Genomic DNA, 23,657 nt, shown 5'->3' with positions numbered 1-23,657 from the left:
CATAGTAAGACATGTAAGAGAAAATGGAGTGTAAGTATATACGTTACTTATTAGGGTACAGATAGAAATACACGACCGTTCAGTTCTGATGCAGTCTAAGATTGTAGCGGGCTAACCAGTTAGGAATATCGCAGTTATATTTTGTTCGTTATTCGAATACTGGACGACCTCATAACATTCTTATAATCTCATTATTCTTTCAAATAGAGACTAAGACTAGCGCTATAAAATCGTGCAAATATAGAACATTCCTAAAATACCGCATTTTATTACCAAAACAGAAATAAATTAGGATAACCATAAAAGAAATCTCATTAGCAATGTGTAACAGAATTTAGTGCTGCGCAGTGTAGGTATGAAAAGGGGTATAATTTAAGATGTACAATCAATTCATCTTGTATGTTTGCGTCGACGCACTGTTGGCCGACCGTCGGTGTTGGAATGGAGTGGAGTGGAGTGGAGTGGATAGTTGATTGGGCACATTGAGTCCGAGTTGAAAGCAGCAACATTAACGCTTCGTGCGTTGATAAAACATAAATCAATGGACCGCATCGACTGTTTGTGCTGTGACCATTCGATTTTAATATTGGACAATTATTCATTGTAAAGTCAACATGTCCTGGGGATACTCCGGTTTCGGAGCGAAACGTGCGTAGAGGGTACATTGCTGAATATCTGAGTATAAGGATTGAAGAAATTATAGATTACACCATACTATTTTCGATTTAAAGTACGTTCGATATTAATAATAATAATAAAATCTTTTATTTGGTACATAATAAAACAAACATTGTGATGTTTGTTTTATCTGTTTGTTTGTTTTTAATCTCAATACAAAAATATAATAATTGAAGCAAAATATATAAATTTAAAATTTAAAAACCCCGGCTTTTAATAAAGTGTACCTATATTGTTCTACTAAACAAGTCCTTTCGTTTGATATTGAGGGAGTTATGAAAAAAATGTAATTCGCCATTTTTTCGTGGCGGCCATCTTGGATTAAAAATTTTTCATAGTGTACCGTATTTTACGAGCCAAGCCCTTCCATCCAATTTCAATTGATACCCATATTGAGCGAGTTGCGAAAGAATATGAAATCCACTGTTTAGACCGATTTTCATTCAGCAAAGTTAAAAACAAGACTAATTTACCTATCAAACTAAAAAAATACACACAGGCACATCAGCTTCCCCTGTGTCAGGTCTCACAGGTAAATATCAACTGAGATTTTTTATATTCCTTAGACTTAAAAAATCCAGCACTATTAAGAGCTAACTTCTAAATTTACCTTCGGGATATGAAACCAAAAAGCCCGGTCACCCTACAATTCCATAGCGCCACATATTAGGGTCGACTTTGATGCGCTCGCACTCCTCCAGAAGCGTCATTTATTCCGATTTCATGCGCGAACGCGGGTTCAACGACCCCTTCACATATGTTGCTTACTACTACAAGTGTACATTTGTTCGAACCTTGATTTCTTTATTGATATTGCGCGAGTGACGAGCTTGTGAGGACGTCTGGCGCTTAATTAAATGAATTATCCATGCTAATATTGTGAATGCGATGGTGTGCTGTTTGTTAGCAATGTTCATCTCAACCACTCCACCCGTCTTGATGAAAGTTAGAACATATATAGCTCGCACCCTAGACATGGACATAAAATACCTTTTATCCTGGAACAACACGAGGGTAACGGTTCCTAAGGATTAAAAATCACAGTATTATCTATGGCTGTTGTGTCATATAGTTTATATTATTGACTGGAATTACATAGAAAGATATCCCTTCAAAGCAATATTTTAGTAATGTTTTATTTAAGGCCATAAGGGAAGGGGCCTTTGTCTCCCTGGTTCACTTTTCCCTGAACGAGTTTCGATGGTTTAACCTCGAAGGTAAAATTACCGGGAAAGGAGCAGCACCAGCGAGACAGAGAAAGAAGTGGTTTGTCAATATGAGAGAGTGGACTGGACATATCTATTTGCAACTCAAGAAGATGGCACATCGTACGATTTCCCACTGGCTGATCTCCGAACTTTGATTTGAAGAATTCGTGGAAGATTTCCTGGATCTGTGTTCAAAAAAATAAACCTGATTATGTGCATAAATGTAATTATATTAATGTTTATTTATTTTATTAAATTGTTATACTTGATTTGCACACCACAAAGACCCAACCTGGAAAAGCTAACATTGGTAGGCAAGATGGAGAGTAAAATAGATCACCTCGTTGCTGGTCTGACCAGGGAAAGTCGCCTACATGCCTCCCTATTACAAAAGCTATCAAAAAGGCCGAGGTTAGAAAGGCTGAAATAAAAAACGCTACGAAAGAACTTGAATCCAGACGAAAAAGAGAAGAAATTCATTCCAATTTTATTTCAAAGAGTGTTTAAGTTTAACTTAATTACAACAAACAAATTTCCACTGCCCACCTCGAACATTTGCACAGCGTTTCCCAAACACGAGTCACGTGCTAATAGATAAACAAGACAATTCAACAATCGCCCGACCAAATACTGCAGTGCTTGGCCAAATATTGGTGCAAAGCCAAATTTGACCGACTAGTCGTGAAGAGGCGTCAAGTGGTCGAAGCAAACGCAAGTACAAATTGTGCGTTCATTGAATCCCGCCAATATTTAACGTGTAATTGAATACTGTAAAGCAAAATAACTGAACTGGGTACTCGAATTTTTTTTCTTTGCTTAGGGGGTCCGGTTCGTTTCCAAGTGTATTTGGATATGGGGGGGATTGGAAAAGGGTTTTATTTAATAGCCATACTTGTGATCTAGTGGCTTGGGTTATCATAATCATTTTCTTTTTTAATTGCAGGCAATTAATAATTAAGTATGTAAATTTTCGCAATTTAGGGTACAATTATGTAAGAAAAAACATTGTAATTTGCTTCACTTTGGGAACTATTCATCATTCATGCCGAAATTAGTATATGCCTTTCACATCAGTCTTATAGCGACTGTAGTGTCATCTAGTAGGAAACGTTGCAGTTTAGATCTACTTTTTCAAAGGTCCATATTACAATGAAAAAATTAATAGTACCATGCGTGCTTCCATCAGTTATTGTCACACAGTTATTAATTTTTTCTAATTTCGTAATCGACGGTAGGAGAGCCGTAGCTTAATTGGCGAAAGCGCTCAGGCCGCGATTGCCAGAGAGTCGCAGGTTCAAATCCTGTCGGTTCCGAAATTTTTTATATGCATTTTAAATTTATAAAGTGACTTTAAATATTTAATAACTTTAAAACTAAACCAACGTGTGGTGTGGTGGACTAATGTGAGCGGCGGGCGAGGGACAACTGCTTGACGCCGGTAACAAACGTTCCTACAAGCCGTTGCGGCGAATCCGCTGACGCCAGCAGGCCCGCTACACTTTGCTTATGTACGAAGAGCGTGGTTGCCAGGGTTATTATTCAAGGTAGAAGAGGCTCAATATCACACTACAGGTTGAAAGGCACAGGACGGCACGTTGCAGGACGTGTTCTTAGCATGCCCTGCGAAGTGTCGCTACGTTTATAGGCGATGGTTATCTAATTAACATCAGATAGCCCATCTGCGAGGTCCGTCAATTATTTAAAAAAAAAAAAAATTAACTTCTTACTGATCCAAAGAATACACGATTTGTGGAAATCTGAGCTCAATTTTCTAACAATAACTAATAGTACGTAGTTCATTACATTGCATTAATGTTTCTAAGGTAACAATGAATAGTACCATCCGTGCATCCATCAGACAATAACTGGAGCAATCGCCCCGTACCAAGATCACCTAGATACGCTTACACAATTATCATATCTAGCTCAGTCACGTTAAGGGTCATGTTTCTGTAAAGTTAATTACTCCTGCTGCCCTCAGTACAGGATCAATTAGCAACAAGTGGGGCGAAGTCGGGGCCAATTCGTTCAATTCGGAGTGCCTCAATTGAGACCAGATTGATGAGGTCTTACGTTGAGGAAATTATTAACTGTACTAAAGAGTGGTTTGTTTAATGTTATGTTGAGTACCTAGGTATTGAAAACACCCCATTTAGGAGTAGCTATAAAATTGAACCACCTTCTTCAGTAACTAATAAAAAGTAAATGATCTCTTAATGATGAAAAAGGTACAGAATTTCATAGCTTATTTTCTTTTAAAATTTCTTATCTGGCGATTACAACTTTTTGTACTGCAGTTATTTGGAAGAGAATAATTCTTTTTGTTTATAATTTTAAACTTAGAGTACGATTCGATAGCGTTATTATGCTGCGAGTAAGGTTTAACCATTCTAGGGGAATGCCAATTGGATGTCAGTTTTGTTTTTTTTTATAAATATAGAACCAATAAAATAAATGAAAATAATACACATAAATACTTACAGATCGTTTATCTGATACTGAAAAATATTCATGGTTATCACACAAACATTATTCAGTTGTGGGACTCAGAAAGCATGGCCGCTGCCCACTGCGACAGTCGGCCATCATAGATTGTACCTACTGGAATGCTAAATTACTTGGCGCCAAGTCTTTGCTGGTTCCGGGTGGTAACTAGCCGCGGCCTAGGAACATCCAACCAGACTAGACTATAAATACAAAAAAAGCCTGACAGAGGATCGAACCCGGTTCCTTTCAGATTATGAGAACAAAGTGCTCACTGCGTTAGGCAGGTCGTGTCAGAGTTTGTTGTTTAAGTATAACTATATTATTTTCTGAATAATAATAAATCGGTGTCACTTCATATGTACAAATATAGCCGGCTGATTATAAAACAATTCAACCACATATTACAGTATATATATAATATGTATGACATTTTATATAGGTATATTTTAACGGTTGTTATGGTCACATAACTGACGTGCTCATCATTTTATGACCTAAGTTAAATGTAAACATCCTCTGCGTGTGGGAAAATATGTTTACGCAAAACCTAAAACTTAAGTGATCGAATTTATTTATTTATTTATACTCTTTATTTGTACACCACTCAGAAAAACGAGACAAAAAAAAAGAACAAACACATGAAGAATGAAGCAGGATACAAAAGGCGGCCTTATCGCTAAGTAGCGATCTCTGCCAGGCAACCTTAGGATTAGGAAAACCAAAAAGAAAACAAATAGGTGGGGTACACTATTTAGTACATACATACGAATATCTACATACTAATACATAAACCAGACTACACAAATAAAAAAAAAACACTATTGATAAATATAAAAAATAAATATTCTTATACATATCTTAATACACCATAAATACTTAAATATGAGTTTGAGTAGATAAATAAATAATAACAGTCGTCTTTACTGAGCGAGATAATGAGCCTTAACAGCATTTTTAAACATGCCCAATGACTTCGACTGTCTTATGTTCAATGGGAGTGCATTCTACAATTCAGTAGCTTTGACAGTGAACGAATGCTTATAAAACTTCGTTTTGTGGAACGGCATGCTCAAAGTCAGCGCACGACTCGATCTAAGTTGAACTTATGTCGCCTACGTAATTAAACTCGCAGAACGAAGACCGAATATTCGTCAGTGCTAAGTGTGAGGTTTTCTACCTAGGTTTACTTATTCGATCGATGTAAGCTAACTAAGATTCATATGGTGAGACTAGAGGACCCCCGCGACTAAGTCCGCGTTTGAGAAGCTAGAATATATCTGATGCTAACATCATAATCATCGTGGGTAGCTATGTACCTACCTATTATTAGTTTACGTGGTATTTCAGTTGATACATACAAACATACATCCATCCTCACAATCTATCGCATTTTTAATATTAGTAGGATTACCATCCTTCGATCGTTGTCCCATATGTCTTGCGACTAACAGTTATTTGTGAAGACTGAAGAGTTATGTTCTTTATCTCTGACAATATTTATCAGATCCTTATTGAAATAAGAAAGTACATGCTTGATAGTATACACTTTCAAATAAAAAAAGAATTATTAAAATCGGTTTAAATTTAACGGAGCTATGAAGTCAAATTGATAAAAAAAATTATCCCATTTCCCGGAGGAAACTTATTGTTTATCGGGATAAAAAGTAGCCTATATGTTGACCCGGAATATCAACTACCACTATACCAAGTTTTATTTGAATCCGTTCAGTAGTTTTCACTTGATGCCTGGACAGACAGACAGACAGACAGACAAAAATTCAATAAAAATCTGTTTGGATTAAGTTTCTAAGTAAGTAAGTTTCAAAATATATTAAATGTACAGAAATCGTCCGGTTACAGTTTTATTATAAGTAATATATAGATAGAGCTCCATCTAGTGACAGTATTGTAACTAAGGTAACGCTGGGGTAAGAGAGTTTGCAATGAACAAAGCTTAACTGTACAATTGTTTATCAATTGAGCACTGTAAAGCCATATTATTATTTTTAAGTAGTAATTGAGCTTTTTGTAACCAGAGCTCGTCCGGGTAAGCCTAATTTCTGGCGCCAAGCAGCATTGTTGCAATGCTGTGTTTCGGTCTGAAGGACGTAAGCAAAGTTAAACCGCGGCATCCAACTTGCATTCGTCAAGATTGCGTTTTTCATGCGACCAATCAAAAGAAGCGCTCGTTTGGGCAAGCCTTGTGATTGGTCGTACTCAGGGTGCCAATCGTGAGATTGCCTACTAGGTTAACTTATTCGATCGCGTGAAAGTTAACGTCGATTTTGATGGTATCGAAAGAACGCCATCTAATGACTTGCTGTTTCCCAGTATTTTATAGACGCCGCGACGTCAGCTTTGCTTTTAGGCGTATAGTTTGATTTCAGGTGATTATAGAGTAGGGTAAAGGGGGGTGATCTTTTATAGCAGGATACTACTGGACTGGCGCCGCTTTGCTATGGAAGACCTCTAAATACAATGTCCTACTAAATTATTATTTCCGCTCTTTTGTTGCCATTGAACTGTAGAAAAGGGCTCCAATGTTTTTAACTAATTATCCATAACCGAAGGGGTTCCACCCTCAACGACTAGTTTATGGAAATATGCTTTTAATGTTGTGGGTGATTAAGGTTGAATTCGTGTGAACTTGTAATAAATTATTTATCCCACCTTTATGAACGTAAATTGTTATGATTTATCTTTAATGTCTTACCATTGAACACGGATATTGTACCTAGCTTCCATGTGTCTTCTACTCAATTAATTGTATGCAATGGTGTTTCAACCGACCGAATTCCGGCTACCGGATATAGGTTTGCCTGTTCTAGGTATTACTATGCTACCCTGCGTTGAACGTGCCTGTGTGAAATGTGTTGTTTGTGCCCTCTGCGACTTTGATGCCATTTAGATGGGAGAGTCTACCAAAGTGGTTGTGTTTTAGGATAATTTGCAATTTTAGCACCTTAGACCCCAAGTTGTATCAGAGACTTTTACCTTTTTATTTTTAAATAAAGCCTTATCAGCGTTGATGCTATACGGTTACCTAACTATTCGCGAAAAGATTCCATAAATGTCAGTGTCTTCAACACAAACAGCAGTTACGAGTGTGCATCGCCAATTGCAGTTGCAAACCAACGAGCTATATATACTATGAGTTCACAACTTCTAAAACCCTTCCTTATTTACTGTTTTGTAATTTTGAAATACTTATTTGAAATACTTATAATATACAGATAAACAATCCTTCACAATAAAAGCTGCAACGCTGTGGAATGCACTCCCTGACGATATTCGTCGCTCTAAATCCCTAGCTATTTTCAAAAGCCGTGTAAGACATCACTATTTGTCATTATAATTTTGTTGTTCGTATATGTGTACTTATGTATCTATAGTAAATATATATAAATATTTGTTATTGTATATATTTATATATATATATATATATATATATATATATTTATTTATATCTTATTTTATTTATCTCTTTTAATAATTTATTATATTAGTTATTAGTAGTATGTACTTAAGTGTGTAAATTTATGTATTGTTTATTTTAATTGCGATTTCCCGTCTCTCATGTTTTGTTGTGTACTATCGGTAAGGTTACCTGGCAGAGATCACTTATAGTGATAAGGTCGCCTTTTGCTTTTAATTTTTTGTTTAACTATATTTGTAATTTCTCCTTTATTACGCAATAAAGATGTTTAAATAAATAAATAAAATAAACACCCAGACACTGAAAACATTCATGTTCATCACAAAAGAATTTTCGAGTTGTGGGAATCGAACCCATGGCCACGACTCAGAAAGCAGGTTCGTCGGCCACTGCGCCATTCGGCCGTCAAAGTCAGTCTCGTTTTTTTCCGCATTGTTGAGACGTTTATCCAATTTATTCTGATTGGCAGTTGACATGCATAAAGAAGTCCCATGGTAGATGGGGACATGGCGGTTATATGGTGTTCACTGGAGCCAAGAAAAGCGAACAAAGGTTTACATAAAGGAAGAAATAAAATAAAATAAAAAAAGGAAATAAAATAATATACCATACAGTCGTTTAAAGACTGACATGGATGGTCGATAAGTGTTATTATTCTGCTAAAGAATTTTTGCCACGAAACATGAAGTCAGAGTTTTTTTTTTTATTTTTGTTATTTTTGTATTATGTATATTCTGTACAATGCTATTATAGTGTACATATGACCTTCTCATAATTATTATGAAAACTAAGCTTAATTTTAATCTCTCTTTAAAGCAATTGGTAACAATTATTCATTGTAAAGTCAACATCTCCTGAGGATGCTCCGGTTTTGGAGCGAAACGTGCGTTGAGGGTACATTTCCTCAAGATCTGTTTGGTGTGGAGTATAAGGATTGAAGTAATTATAAATTACACCATACTCCTGCTTTACGCGGAGTATAGCAAATTAAGCTTAATTTTCATAATATATCATGGATTTCCAGAAAGTAACGCCTGCTTCTATCCAACTTCTCATAATTACAATTTATATTTGACGGCCGACTAGCGCAGTTGGCAACGACCCTGCTTTCTGTGTCCATGGGCCGTGGGTTCAATTCCCACAACTGGAACATGTTTGTGCGATTAACATGAGTGTTTTTCAGTGTCTGGGTGTTTATCTGTATATTATAAGTATTTATGTATATTGTTCATAAAAATATTTATCAGTCCTCTTAGTACCCATAACACAAGCTGCGCTTGCTTTGGAGCTAGATGGCGATGTGTGTATTGTCGTAGTATATTTATATTAATTTTATTTATTATTTTTCATATATTTGCAAATGAGTGGTGAACACGTATAATAAATGAATATAACTAGATACACTAAGATTTGCATGTCGACTGCGACTAAACGTAACCCTCTCGTTTGGAACCCTCGTAGCTATAATTTTAAGTTGACTTATTTAGTTATCGCCATCAACTCACTTCTATGTCATATTTTACATGTAATGTACAAAAATTACAAATGTTATTGTTACAAAAGTGCCATCTATGTGCCTATTTGAATAAAGAAATATTTGAGTTCTACTTTGTATAATATTTTGTCATGTTTTAAGCAAATAATTAAATTTAATTTTTATTTAAAAAACTGTGTATGATGACAAATAACGGAAATCGCAGCCTGGATTGCAATTCACGTTTTAAAATTAACGCTATGTTAGGATAAACGTCATGTTTTTTCATCAGTTTGTTAGTTGTCATTAGTCTTTGCCCTTTGATTAATCCGAACATTTAGGGTTGAATGTCATTTTATTTTAGGGTGTCACGGAATCATTCGGTTTTTTGGGACTTGGGTAAAGGAAGTGACAGTTACGGGACTCCATAGGGGTGACTATCCCTCGTTAAATGGTTAAGACATGCAGTCTGGGGCGTGCATTTCGTGCAGATACAAATGGCGGGGAACGCTCTATCACATTGTTCTATCATATTTGTATTCATTTTTGATGACAACCGACTGGCGCACTGGCCAGCGACTCTGCTTTCTGAGTTGGTTCGATTTCCGCAACTATGATTGTTTTTCAGCGTCTGGGTGTTTATCTGCATATCTTAGTATTATATTCATAAAAATACTCATCACCTTTTTGTCAAATTCAAAATTTCTTTATTCATGTAGGCCTATCACAGGCATTTATGAAGCGTTCATACATATTTGTTTACATAATTGTAACGGGATGGTGATAACTTCGTTCGCCAACTTAAATCTAAAGCTACGAGGGTTCCAAACGCGCCCTGGTCTCAGAAGAGCCCATAACAAACTTAGCCGGGTAAATTTTTTTTTTTTGTTATCACCATCTTCCAGTAAATTTATATTAAGCTATGAAGCTAGAGCAATTCACACCCAAGCTTTTTTATCGTTTAAATAATCCTTAATATTATAAAAGGATTTTTCTGTAAGCTTAAATTCTCTCAATTTAAATATCACTTGATTTTAAGCATAAAAAAACTCTCAATAACGTCCTGAATGGTGTGTGAAGTGTGTGTGTGTTAAAAAATATTCATCAGTAACTTAGTATCCATAATATTATTATGCTACGCTTACTTTGGGGCTAGATGGCGATGTGTGTATTGTCGTAGTATATACGAGTAATTTTTTATTTTAGCATTATAATATTTACGAGTCCATATATTTTGGTATACTACTTTGGTAGAGAAAACCCGTTGCAATGTCCCGTTCTTATATGTCATACATAATAATTGATAATAATTATGTACCATCAGATAAGTGGCCAGATTGGTGGTACCATCGCGTTAGGGACCCTCATTGTACATCGTTGGATGGAGCTACATAATTAACGTCTTAAGGTTATGACGCTCATGTCAGAATTTAATGTCTCAATCTCAATACAAGATTGATAACTGAAATCAACGATGCACAGGATGTGCAAATTTTATTAGAATTTGAAGGAGTATTTGCGCATATATTCTTATGTTTAATATTATATACTGACTCTACACTGTCGTTCTGATTATATTCTTTTTTTTTTTAGATTTTTTTACCGTCAAGTCTTAAGTCGTCTTATTCAGCGGCTCTTTGCAGCTTATTTTCTATCACAGCTTATGTTGCGTTTCTAATAATAATAATCTTTATTGGTATTAAAGGTATAAACCCAGTTATTAAAACATAAAGACATACATTTAAATTTAAGTTTAAGCTTTCTAAACGCACACAAATCTCATACGAGGCGACTAAGGGATTATAAAGGAAAACGGGCAGTAAAGTCTTTGCCCCTACTTCCATCTAATACGATCACCCATCCACCTGCGCCTGCCACCTGCCTCTCGCTGGAACAGACTTTTAGCTCTGCAGTGATGTGATATAGGCTATTGATGACGATGATGATGATCACAAAAAATATTTTCACCCACAAAAACAGAGCACCCTTTACACCCATTAGGACAGCCATGTTATTGTGTACTCTTTTAATTTCCTATGCGAGAGAGAGATAACGGCAAGAACAATAAAAGTGCACTATAATTTACAAGCGATCGTATAAGGCTTCCCATTATAGGTTCGCGATAAAAATCAAGTTAAGCGTTCATGATATAAAAAGGAAGATACACAGTTCTACCGTCGTAATACAGATGCATTATTTCCAAAATGCGGATTCGAAAAAGGTGGGAGGCTTCGGCTGTGTTTAGTTACCACCCAACCTACAAAGACGTGCCGCTAAGCGAGTTCCGGTAGGATGCCGCGTAGAAACCGATTAGAGATAAGTTCTTAATATAACCGCAATGGTGGGACCAATGGTGGGTTAGCCCGCTACTATCTTAGACTGCATCATCGCTTACCACTAGGGCATTCAAACTTTAAGCTTTAACTTGTATCAAAATAGCTAATAGTATAATATTTGCATTTAAAAAGAGTGTGAGTGATAGATTTGTGATTTTTAGGAAATTTATTGTAGCAAAATAAGGATTATAGATTTTGTTTTCTTTTTTGTTTTTTTTTATAACTTTCGCTTGGTAGGTACTTATTCCTAAGCAATTGTGGTTAATGTTATCGTATATGTATAACTAAGTTGTGAAAACGTCATTGGTTTATGTGATATAAAAATACGGCATTACTTTTATGTGTAATAGTGATGTTTGTTTCCCTTGAAAAGCTAATAAATAAATAAATAGATAGTAGAGTTTTTTAATGATTTAATGTATGTTTAAAAGAAAAAGTTCTGTACTCCTTCTCTATGTAAACTAGAAGTGTGGGAAATTTCACTTCCGTTAACTTAAAGTAATGTAACTGTAATAAAAAATCCTACTCCTCCTTCACGTATTGGTATATAGATTTTCTGTTTCGTTGCCATGAGCATTCCATTACATCAAAAGAAGCCGCTAGCTCGCTCGTTCCACTTTTCGCGTAAGAAACTTTTCTTCCGAAATATCTCAACATTTTTACGTCGATGCTAATGACTGCAGATCGTTCGGGTGGCGCACAGGTACCGCTGCACAAACACTGGGCGGGGCTCCGCGGCTCGGCGTCTCTGATTTATTCGGCGCATCGAATGCGGCTCGCATCGTATTTGTCAGTTGCCTTATATGAACCTCGTACGCCGTATCGGGGCTGGGGAGTCGGACTTGTGTGCATTGGGATGATGTGCGAGTCGGTACATGGAGAAAATATAAATCTGTAGCTTGAAGAATTGATTTCTTATTTTGTTCAGTCATAATCCGTACAGTTTTTGGCTTTGGCTTTTGGCAGGCTACTGTTTTCTGAGTCCAAGGCTGTGGGTTCGATTCCCACAACTGGAGAATGTTTGTGTGATGAACATGACTGTTTTTCAGTGTCTGGGTGTTTATTTGTATATAACCATATTTTAACAACCTGTGATCTGTGAGGCGCGCCACATGACCCGCCCATTTCCACTTTAGTTTTTTTTGCGTAGCTTAGTGCATATAGTGTTAATTACACGAACCTAGTAAAATTTACTTTATTGGTATGCTGCGTGAACGGTTAATAGTTTTTTTTTTTTTTAGTTTTTATATAATATACTAGCTGTTGCCCGTGACTTCGTCTGCGTTTGATTTTGTTTTTTGATATGGCATTAAATTCAGTTGTAGCTCTAAAAAAAATTAAAGTATTCAGTATCGCTAAGCCTTGAATGAGGGGTTTGCTGCTGTCCGCTGAGGAGTTCTGTCCTCTATCTCCAACCACAGTTTGGACAAAATAAAACACATATAACCTAATTATTTAAATCGGTTATAATTTGTCAGAGTTATGGTGTAAAATCGTCAAAAACTTTTATCCCCTCTCCCAAAGCTTAATGTCGGGATAAAAAGTATCCTATATTATTTCTAAAACTTCCAAAAATATGTGTACAAAATTTCATGAGGATCGGTAAAGTAGTTTTTGCGTGAAAGCGTAACAAACAAACTTACATTAACATTTTTTATAATATAAGTCGGGATTTTATGTAGGTCTACACTAGAATTAAAATACAACTTACAGTCTACACAACAATTCATTCCAAATCATTTTGGGATCACCGTACCTACTAAGGTACGGTGATCCCAAAATGATCTTCACTCTGCATGCTTTCTGTGTCTGTTAAGATCCAGCGCTGATCTTACGTGAAGCCAGACGTGACGTTCGGACGGTAGGCACTGACAGAGGAACGCTTAAAAACTATGGATATATTATAATCTAATTTAAAAGTATTTTACAATTTAAAAATAAAAGAAAATACAGATTTATACACAAAGTAATAATATTTAGAATAATAGATAAAGCAGTACATAACTAACTGTAGTTGTATAAACTAATATTAGGAAATTTACAAGGCTTAAATAAATAAATAAACAAAAGGTAAATCAACATAAAAACAAGAAGCAATTGTTCCCAATAATGACTAATGCCACCGCCAATGTAAACGCAGTAAATGGTTAAAGAAATTGGTTTAAAGCCGAAGCACCGGCGAGTTTTCCCCATGAGTCATGGTGTGACGTGTGGCTCTGTGCAAACGGTCGTTTAAGTGACTGTCCGAAACCATTAAACGATAGTACTTTTTTGAACACATGTAACAAACAGACACAATTGTTGTGCTGTATCATTTAATGGGTACACCATGTGTCATGGAAAATGAGCGCTGATGGTGGCTTTCTTTATTGGCCGTTTTGGCACAACGGTGAGCGCTATGAATTTAAGTACGAGGTCCCGGGTTCGATTCCCGCCAGGGGCAATTTGGGAATTTATAATTTCTTAATTTTCTCTGGTCTAGTCTGGGAAGCTTTGGCCGCGGCTATTTACCACCCTACCGACAAAGACGTGCTAAGCGTTTTCGTGTTCCGGTGCGATGTCGTGTAGAACCGATTAGCCCGCTACCAACTTAGACTGCATCATCACCAGGAGATTGCAGGCTAACTTGAAGTGGAATAAAAAAAAACAAGCAATACCTCCATTTTATTAAGGTTTCCTACTGGTAATCACAAATACATCCCTTTGCTCCTATCTGCAGGACCTTAAGGTATTACCTCCAACCAGTGGCGTGCACAGGGTTTGCGACCAGGGTATGCATAAAGCAGGTAAATGACATAAAATGGAAAAATTTCCCCTTCAATACTAGTTGTATAAAATAATTTGGGTATGCAGTGCTTTTGTGCATGTATGAAGTGCACGCCACTGCCTCCAACTTCTGAAATGTCACGAGTAGAGTTAATATATCATTCGTTTTGTTTCCTGCAAACGGTAGAGTAAGTTATTGTCCGAAACCATTAAACAGTGATAAAGACGTCTATCAACATATGTAACAAAAAGATACAATTGTTGTGCTGTATCCTTTGATGGGTACAGTATGTGTCATGGAAAAAGAACACTGGTGGTGGTTTATTTTGTTTTAACGCCACTGCTTGAAAAGGCTTTCTTTATTGTTCAAAACAGACACGCATGCTTCCTATTGGTATAAGCTCCTTATCTAGGACCTATTTGAAGGAACTTGAGGATATATATATCCTCGCCCCTCTACTTAGGGAATATGACGCGTAACTTTAATATTATTGTGAGGTCATATTGTTAACTACGTCGCCAACTTAAACCTAAAGCTACGAGGGTTCCAAACGTGTCCTCTCGTCTAAAAAGAGCCCACAACATACTTCACGCGGGTTTCGTACGAGGCGACTAAGGTAACTGAACGGAGAACTGGCAGCAGGGTCTTTAGCCCAGCAGTGGAATGTTATGGGCTATGCGTATATGCGATAGGATATACTCGTACGTAGTTACTCCATACGATACATTTAAAAAAAGATAATCTCCAAAAAAACGTAACTTTTAAGGGCTTATACATAAAGCTAACTTGTACCTATGTGTATTAAATTATGTAGCACAATCTGTGTTATCATGCTCGAGGGTCCTGAATTCGAATTCCAGGTCGGGCCTATAACTTGTTAGGTAGGTAGATAATGGGGTTTTCCGCTTAGAATTTATCAGTACTTACAATTCCCGAGATAGGCTATGTGCGGTATTCCTTAGAACAATGCTCAGCCGCTAAGTCGGTCTCGGTTATCATCACCACAAGACCACCAACTCGCATTGAAGCAGCCTGAAGGTCGGTCTACGCTTTAAACTCCTCTTTCTTATAAGAGAGGAGCCCGTGCCCAGCTGTGGGATAGGTTTATGTTAACGATGATTTTTTTTTTGCAGATAATAACTTGGACACTGCTCACCGACAGATCGACCAGAAGTCTAACCAGTGGTTTGGAGCCACTTTGACCAGCACTGGCAGAAATGGACCAATTGTGGTAAGTCTCCTACGCATATATCCTGACTGATTTTCTTTTCAAAAAGTGCGAGCAAATAATACGTGACTGCCACCGCCATTAACAGTTGGGGACCGTAAGTATCGCTTATGCGTTGTCGGCTTCTGAGAGACATGCCTTTCGTACCTAAAATAACTCCATATTGGAATTCACTATTTTAATATTTCAGACATCTCAAGAATGTTGTAGACGAGTATGTACGTATATAAAATCAACCCTGTGTAACGCCGAAAACCATTCGGAAACTTCGGTATATTTTTTCGTAAACAAATTTAAGTATTTGTAGATCAAAGTTTTTAAATAGTGCGTGTTGCCAGTAATTACTTGATGTTTTGGCTTAGAAAAGTAGTCGTTTACAACAGCGCAGCGTTGTTAGTTCACCAGTGAACCGACGAAATAATATGAGTCTAAGGGTCGCCGATGAAGACCGTGTTATTTAAACATCTTTACAGAAGACCTATGCCCAGCAGTAAACGTCTATCGGTAGACACGATGATGATAAAGCTGGAACGGCAACCTGGCACCATTTAATTTACCACTTGTTCAAAGAGTTGAACGCAATAGGAGACACTACTATTATTGGATAGAAGCAGGCGTTACTTTGCGGAAATCCATGATATATTATCAAAATTAAGCTTAATTTGCTATACTCCGCGAAAGGTAGGAGAATCTGTGTGGTGTAATTTATAATTTCTTCAATCCTTATACTACACACCAAACAGATCTTCGGCATCCGAAACCGATGTTGACTTTACAATGAATAATTGTTGTCTTAACAATTATTCATTGTAAAGTCAACATCTCCTAAGGATGCTCCTGCGGAGCGAAACGTGCGTTGAGGGTATATTGCCGAAGATCTGTTTGGTGTGGAGTATAAGGATTGAAAAAATTATAAATAACACCACACAGATTCTCCTGCTTTTCGCGGAGTATAGCAAATTAAGCTTAATTTTGATAATATGACACAACTATTGACCTGACTGACCTTGTTCCATTATAAAATCTACAGAAAGCAAATGTCTAGCACTAGACATCCATCTTGATTGATATGATGAGGGTGAGGAGGAAGATGGAGTGGAAACATCACACGATTTTCACGTTAAGACTTAAAACTAAAATATCAACGGTAGAAAAATACAATTTAATTCATAATAATATAACTGAATGAATGAATACCAATCACGACAGTATAAACTCTAAATAGAAAAATACGTATCAATTTATAGTAATAAAAACTTGCGAACAACAAACATCTTCAATTACCATTGGAAATCCGTAAGAAACTGAGCTGCCTGATAAGGTAAAAGACAAATTACTAGATACCACAGCCGTGGGAATGTAAAGCAATAAAAAGCGGCAAAAACACGCCACAATACGCACCTAATAAAACGAATAACAATTACAGATCGGACAAAGTGAGCTCTTAGCGTGGACGCGAGCAATTTGTTACAAGCGACCGATTTAGCAAGGGAGCCGGTGGCAGATATTTTCACCTCGAATGTCAGATATTGAAAATAATAAAAATTTGGTCACAAAATCTGCAAAATCATTCTTGCAATCGCAGTTGATCTTTAGTGATAGAAACTGACACCGACGTTCTCTTTCAAACCTCCATATTTGTTTGTCTATCTGTCTGTTTATCATTTATGTTTGGCTCAACCGACCGACCATATAGAATTTGGAACGAAGATGGGATAAGGACATGGGTTACTTTGTTATTGATCAAGTAACAGAATATTTTACGATGATTATTCCCCCCACCCGGGTTCCACGAGATCTGTTGTCGAGGATGCCACTAAGCCATCTAAGAAGCAGCCTCTTAATTACGATGCGAACAATCAATAAACTAAAATGACCACCAGCTCCGTAGCTAATTGAGCAAAACACACTTGTCTCGCAGGCTGCCGGCTGGCCGCTGCGCCAGTCGCGACTTATCGGGCTTGCAATTATAAACCAATACATTCTTAAAACGATATTGTACCCAACTGTACAGAGTGTCCCTTTTAATATTCTGCTTTGCTTTTAATATTTATCGGCGACAATAAAAAGTCGTATGACGTATCTACACCTGAGTTTTTTTGGTTTTGTAAAAATCCTACAGGAATCGTAGGCTTTTCTTGGGTAAAAAGTGCTATATGCCTATCTGTATTGTTATAAGCTGTTTCACACTTTCGTATTTATATTTCTAGTATGGACTATTAATACTTTACAGATCCTCCAAAATCGCTCCAATACCAGTTCAAAATTGCTCCGATATCAGTTCAAAACCAATATCTCTAAAGGATGCTATCCTTACGAGATGTTGGTATTGCAACACAACATTGCTAACTGTCGGACATTGGAGTTAAATGAAGGAAAAAAATAACCGAAAGTTAAAACAATCTATATTAATGTTATTGTCTATACTTAAAAAAGAAGATAACTTGAAGTTATGCTTGTGAGGTGAAGTAACTAGTCGCGGTAATAACTACTTATTAGAATGAACGAAGACGATATTCGATATATTATTACTAATTGTCTAACAACCTGTATACGTGCCGGAGAATCCATCAAAAATTCAGAACACGAGCACGTTCGCAAACAAAACAAAACGCTAAACAAATTGCCGCGGCCTGAGAGAGCCCGTTTTTGCACTAATTCGGCATACCTAAATAAAAATTCCGTCTCCTTCGAGGGGGGCAAAAACTGCATCGCTGAGGCTTCGCCGAAGGCGTTCGCTGTGTTATCTCGGAACACGCAAAAACTGAGCGAAGAGCAGTTCACATGAATAACCATTAAGTAACAGTTGACAAGTAGTACTCGTAGACACTAGTTTTCCTTAATACATTCTTTTACATTTACGTTAATTGGAAAACTTAAAATTTGGATGGAGTAAAAACTGAACTTTATTATAACGGTAGAGGCAGAAGACGCTGAATCCTTTGTTTTAATTCTTTTTTTTAAATTAGAGAAACTAAAGATAGATTACTCTAACCAGGGGCAATCCTTGACAATGAATGCATCCATGGTAGGTACCGAGAGTTTTCACAACCTTTCTCTTCAATCATTGAATACTCGAAACATGTTTTACTTACCTTAAGTAACGGTACCGCATCACCTTTAGTAGATGCTGACCATAGTACTGATGTCAAAAGTCTTGTGATGACGGAATCATCATCCTTAGGATGCTTCAGTGTCTGAGTGCAACGTTCAAAGTGGGGTTTTCAACCATGTTAAGCTGTTGGTAGGTAGTTTTATTTTTCGTAAAGAATAAAGTAACATAAACATAAAGATTTTTTCAAAGTGGGGACAAGCACGTGACACCGCTGCACAAAACTATTAAAAATATATTTTTCTTGATAAAGCCCTGGTGTATAGCATAGCTCGCAATCCACAATTCAATCATAGAATTTCAACAATATATCTATACATGTAATAAAATTGGAGTGTATATTTGTAATATTGAAATAACCGTTTTTTATTACATGTACAATGTATATACAGCACCACAATATTTTTTTTTTACAATTTTAGTCTGTTAGTTCCGGCTAATCTCTGAAAAGGCTGGATCGATTTTGACGGGACTTTTATTGGCAGGTAGCCAATGTAATGAGGAGTAACTTAGGTTACGTTTATTTTAGAAAAATACTTTTATATCATCGTGAGATTTGTAACCAAAACCTAAACAAAACTTAATTGGAAAAGTTATATTTAAAAACTACACCCGTTTTTTTTAACAAGAATACACAACTATAAATCCTGATTTGAAAACAAAAACAAGTTGCGGGCAACAGCTAGTCTAAAATAAACTGCTGAACAAACTAACACAAACGAAGCGACGACGTTCAATTTCCCTTGGCACAGATATCTAATCCGTCCACAAGTCATAAACAGGTGACCTAATAGCGCCAACCCCACACTGATGGCTCATCTGACCTAAAGCGCCAGCATTGATGGGGTCTTCCGACCTAAATAAGCGTAACCGTCATTTGACTGACCCACTTTGCAAATATCAAAGCCTTTCGCCGGGAAAATTAATGGTCATGACAAATTGTAGGGTGAAATGACAACCTTCGTTTTTAAAATGTCATGCCATCAAACAATTACGCTTACGGCTGCAAATCACATTACAGAGCCCACTACAGAGCACGGGTCTCCTCCCGCAATAAGAAGGGGTATAGGCGGTAGTCCACCACGCTGGCCCAGTGCGGATTGGTGGTCTCCACACACCGTTTATAACATCATGTTGAACGCTCAGGCATGTAGGTTACCTCACGACGTTCTCCTTCACCGTTGAAGCAAGTGATATTTGAATAACTTAAAACGCACATAACTTAGAAAAGTTAGAGCTTCTGTGATTCGAACTTGGCCCCCCGATTGTTAAGTGAAGTTTCCTATTTTGCTCTCACCAAATTATGCATATTAATCTATACTCAACCCTTCTCATATTAAGCTTCAAAGACTAACTACACTACCCTTTTAAATTTGTTCGTTTTCAAATGTTATGATAAACCTGTGTCAGTTTAACATAAAAGTTGACATACAAAAAGCTATTGTCTATAAAAGCAATGTGTTACTCAAATCAGTTCACGACGTTGGGTGTAACAGGAAGGGTGCAGTCCGGTCGTCCCATAAACTTTATAGGTCACTATACCACTCTTTATGGGGTCACACAGACTAACACCATAAACTTGAAATAAATACGGTTGTTGAAGACATGTTTTATGTCTTGCGGCCTTTATCGATGCTTTACGAAATTTTTAACGGAATCATTTATTTTTGAGTATATGCACTTACTGTTGATTTGGTTATGAAGAACCAACATATTTCAAATTGCTCCACAAAATTCCTTTTTCCTTAGGACATACCGTACCCATAGAATTGAAAACGTACAGAACCCTCATTCAGCCATTATTGCATGAAGTGCATTGGGTCCCATAACAGTCGCTCCGCGCACGTCTGACTTCACACTAGCGGATTGTTGTCGCTGACAAAATTATACTTTTTATATTATATAAACATGAGCGGACACATGACATAACTTATCTGAATTAGAATTTTCATTTTGACTCCAGCTGGGAATCAAACCAAGACTTCACACATGGTAAAAGGCCACAATAAGCCGCCGCGCTGCGTCAAAGGAATTTCATGAATGGGAATCCTTTAAACAATTATCATATAATGTCCATAAAGAAATGTATATGTTTAATTTATATTCATCCTTAAAAGGCCAAATGCATTGACACAAGGTTTTACTCGAAAAGAGTAATTTTCTATTGCTATCTGGACGTGTATCGCTGATATTACAATTGCAAATATATTTCCTGTGATAAATCGCAAGATATCGCAGTTTGATTCTGGCTGCGTACGCGTATTTACTTAGTATAGAACAGACATAGACTACAAAGGAAACATATTATTTTCTAAGTCTAATAGAACCATTTTTTTACGCACTCATTGTCTATAGGCCCACCATAAATTTGGTGGAAAGCAATCGTCTTTAAACAGAGCAAATTTTCACAAGGGATGCATGGATCACGAAATGCAACGTGCTGCCCTGTGTCCATCAACTTGCAGGGCTAATACAGGCAGGGGACCAAAACAATACCCCACGATTATATCCCCTGACAGGGGGATATAATTAACGTGTCCAGCTGTTAAAGCACGGGAACATGGTGTGGGAGAAGTTATTTGGATATTATTTCCACTTGTGCGCCAATGCTGTGAGAGTTGATAAAGCTGTGGGAGAAGATACATTTTTATCCTTTCACGTGCTGAGACGTAGGTTTTAAGCCTCAAGCGCCTGTAATTACACAATACCTTTCAGACCGGAAGTTTAGCCTAGTCGGACTTCAGCCTCGTTTTCGGGGGGACCTACACGTAGTTCATTCCCCGGCACGCAGCTCTTATTTCCCGGAATTATGATGTATCCACAAAAAGGCGGTCTTATCGCTAAAGAGCGATCTCTCGCAGGCAACCTTTTTTCGAGTTATGTGCGATTTTAGAAAATTAAATATCACTTTCTTTAACGGCGAAGGAAAATATCTTGATGAGATAACCTGCCTGAGAGTTCTCCATAATGTTCTCAGAGTGTGAAGTCTGCCAATCCGTACTGTGGACTACGGCTTTAACGCTTGTGTAAAACTCCTTGCCCCAGCTGTGGGTTGATAATAATGATGATGAATTTTGAAATACACGGACGAGGTAACAGATGTGGACAGACGAACGAGTAGCACAGATTTGCTGGATGGGCACAAGCGGCACAAAGCCATAGCGAGTGGAAATCCCTGCAAAATACCAATGTCCAATAGTGGTAGGTGGATATGAATTAATTTCATTTACCTTGACCCCGTGACCTTCGAAATAGCAACAAAAATTACTACCTACATACAAAATACTTTTTAACTATTATACTATATATTACTAATCTGTTTTGTGTGTTAAATAAATAAAAATTTATTTATTTAACACACAAAACAGATCATGTCATAGCATAAATAAGAACAAACTAAAAATAAAACAAGCCACTCACCACCACATGCGTGTATAAATGCAGCCAATGAATGTGACGGACTTTTTTAAGGATATTTTCCTAAAAAAACAATTTACATATCATATAAAATAATGTAGTGTAAGAGAATAAAGTGACGAGTTAAATTATGAAAAAAATATTTTATTTTTACTGTGATCAAACTTCATATATTTGTATGACTATGGCAAGTTATCTCTGCAAATGTCCAATCTATGGCGAAGGTATATATCCAGGCGTTCTGTATATGGGGCTGGGCTGATTGATGCGGCGATACCCCTCCACTTCTAAGTAATATTCGATTATTCGCATTGTTTACTTTGTACCGGCAATCGGAATCGGCTTGCGGATTAGTTCACGGTAGACGCCTTTCTGAGAACTTAGGAATTTATTTACGATACTTTCTGTAGGCGTAAATTTTATACCTTTATATCGTGCTTATAGTTCTTAGTGGAGCGGTGATAGCGTAATGGTAAGGACTTCAGCTTCACTTTTGGGAAGGCCTAGTTCGAATCCCAGCATATTAAGCAATTAAAATATCACTTGCTGCAACGGGAAAGGAAAAGATCGTTACAAACCTGCATGGCTAAGATTTTACCATAACGTTCTCAAAGTCGTGTGGAGTTCACCAATCCGCAATGGGCCAGTGTGGTGGGCTACGACCTGTACATTTCTCACTGTAGGAGGACCCGTGCCTTGGCCGGGACGGTAATGGTTTGATATTATGGATATCGTTCTTGGAGACTCCACGAACTTAATTCGCTAAAGCTCATGAATGAACCATCTTCTGTAGGCCTAAAATGAAATACTAAACGTGGTAGAATCACTACAAACAGACACACTTGACGTTTCAAAAGTTCTTATAAAGTTTATTTAATTTTAAAAACATTCAAAACCTAATTTGTATAATTACTAAAAAAACCGCACTTTTTATTTTGCTTGAAATGCCATCAAAAGTTCAAAAAGTACTGCGAACAGTACCTTTTAAACTTTTGATCACAGCGTTTCACGTTTTTGAATAAAAACAAACAAGCTGATGTTTATTTAAGTGACATACCTAAGGTTTTTTCCTTGTAAAATTGTTTTCCTTTTCTCATGATCGTAATGAGGCGAAAGGCAGCATTTAGTTTAAAGGCAAGCTTCTTTGTACGGGTCAAACATAAATATATGTATTTAGTTTTGGTTAAACATACTACATTACGATTTAAATCGCAACGAATTCTATGAAATATCCTTTTATTCGCTTCGCAAAAGCAGCGGTTATAAAAGACGTTCTATTTCATCAGCATCATCAAACTACAGGCCCACTACAGAGCACGGGTCTCCTCCCACAATGAGAAGGCGTTAACGCCGTAGTCCACCACGCTGGCCAATTGCGGATTGGTGGACTCCACACACCTTTCAGAAAATTATATAGAACTCTCAGGCATGCAGTTCCTCATGATGATTTCCTTCACCGTTGAAGGAATTAAAATAGTGCGTTTTAAGTAATTATAATATAACTTATATTTCAA

At 37.0% G+C, this 23,657-nt stretch overlaps 1 protein-coding gene across 4 annotated transcripts in view; it reads left to right on the top strand.

Moving 5' to 3' along the window:
• LOC120624721 (integrin alpha-PS2) overlaps positions 1–23,657 on the top strand; it is a 145,782-nt gene that overhangs the window by 66,686 nt on the left and 55,439 nt on the right. For all 4 annotated transcript variants that reach the window (XM_039891408.1, XM_039891406.1, XM_039891407.1 and 1 more), the window contains exon 3: positions 15,520–15,617. In XM_039891408.1, the coding sequence (XP_039747342.1) occupies positions 15,520–15,617 (98 nt within the window). The remainder of the gene's footprint in view (positions 1–15,519; positions 15,618–23,657) is intronic.

This window comes from Pararge aegeria, chromosome 6 (genome assembly GCF_905163445.1).
Source record: "Pararge aegeria chromosome 6, ilParAegt1.1, whole genome shotgun sequence".
NCBI classification, from domain to species: Eukaryota; Metazoa; Arthropoda; class Insecta; order Lepidoptera; family Nymphalidae; genus Pararge; species Pararge aegeria.
This window is presented reverse-complemented; position numbering and strand designations above follow the sequence as displayed.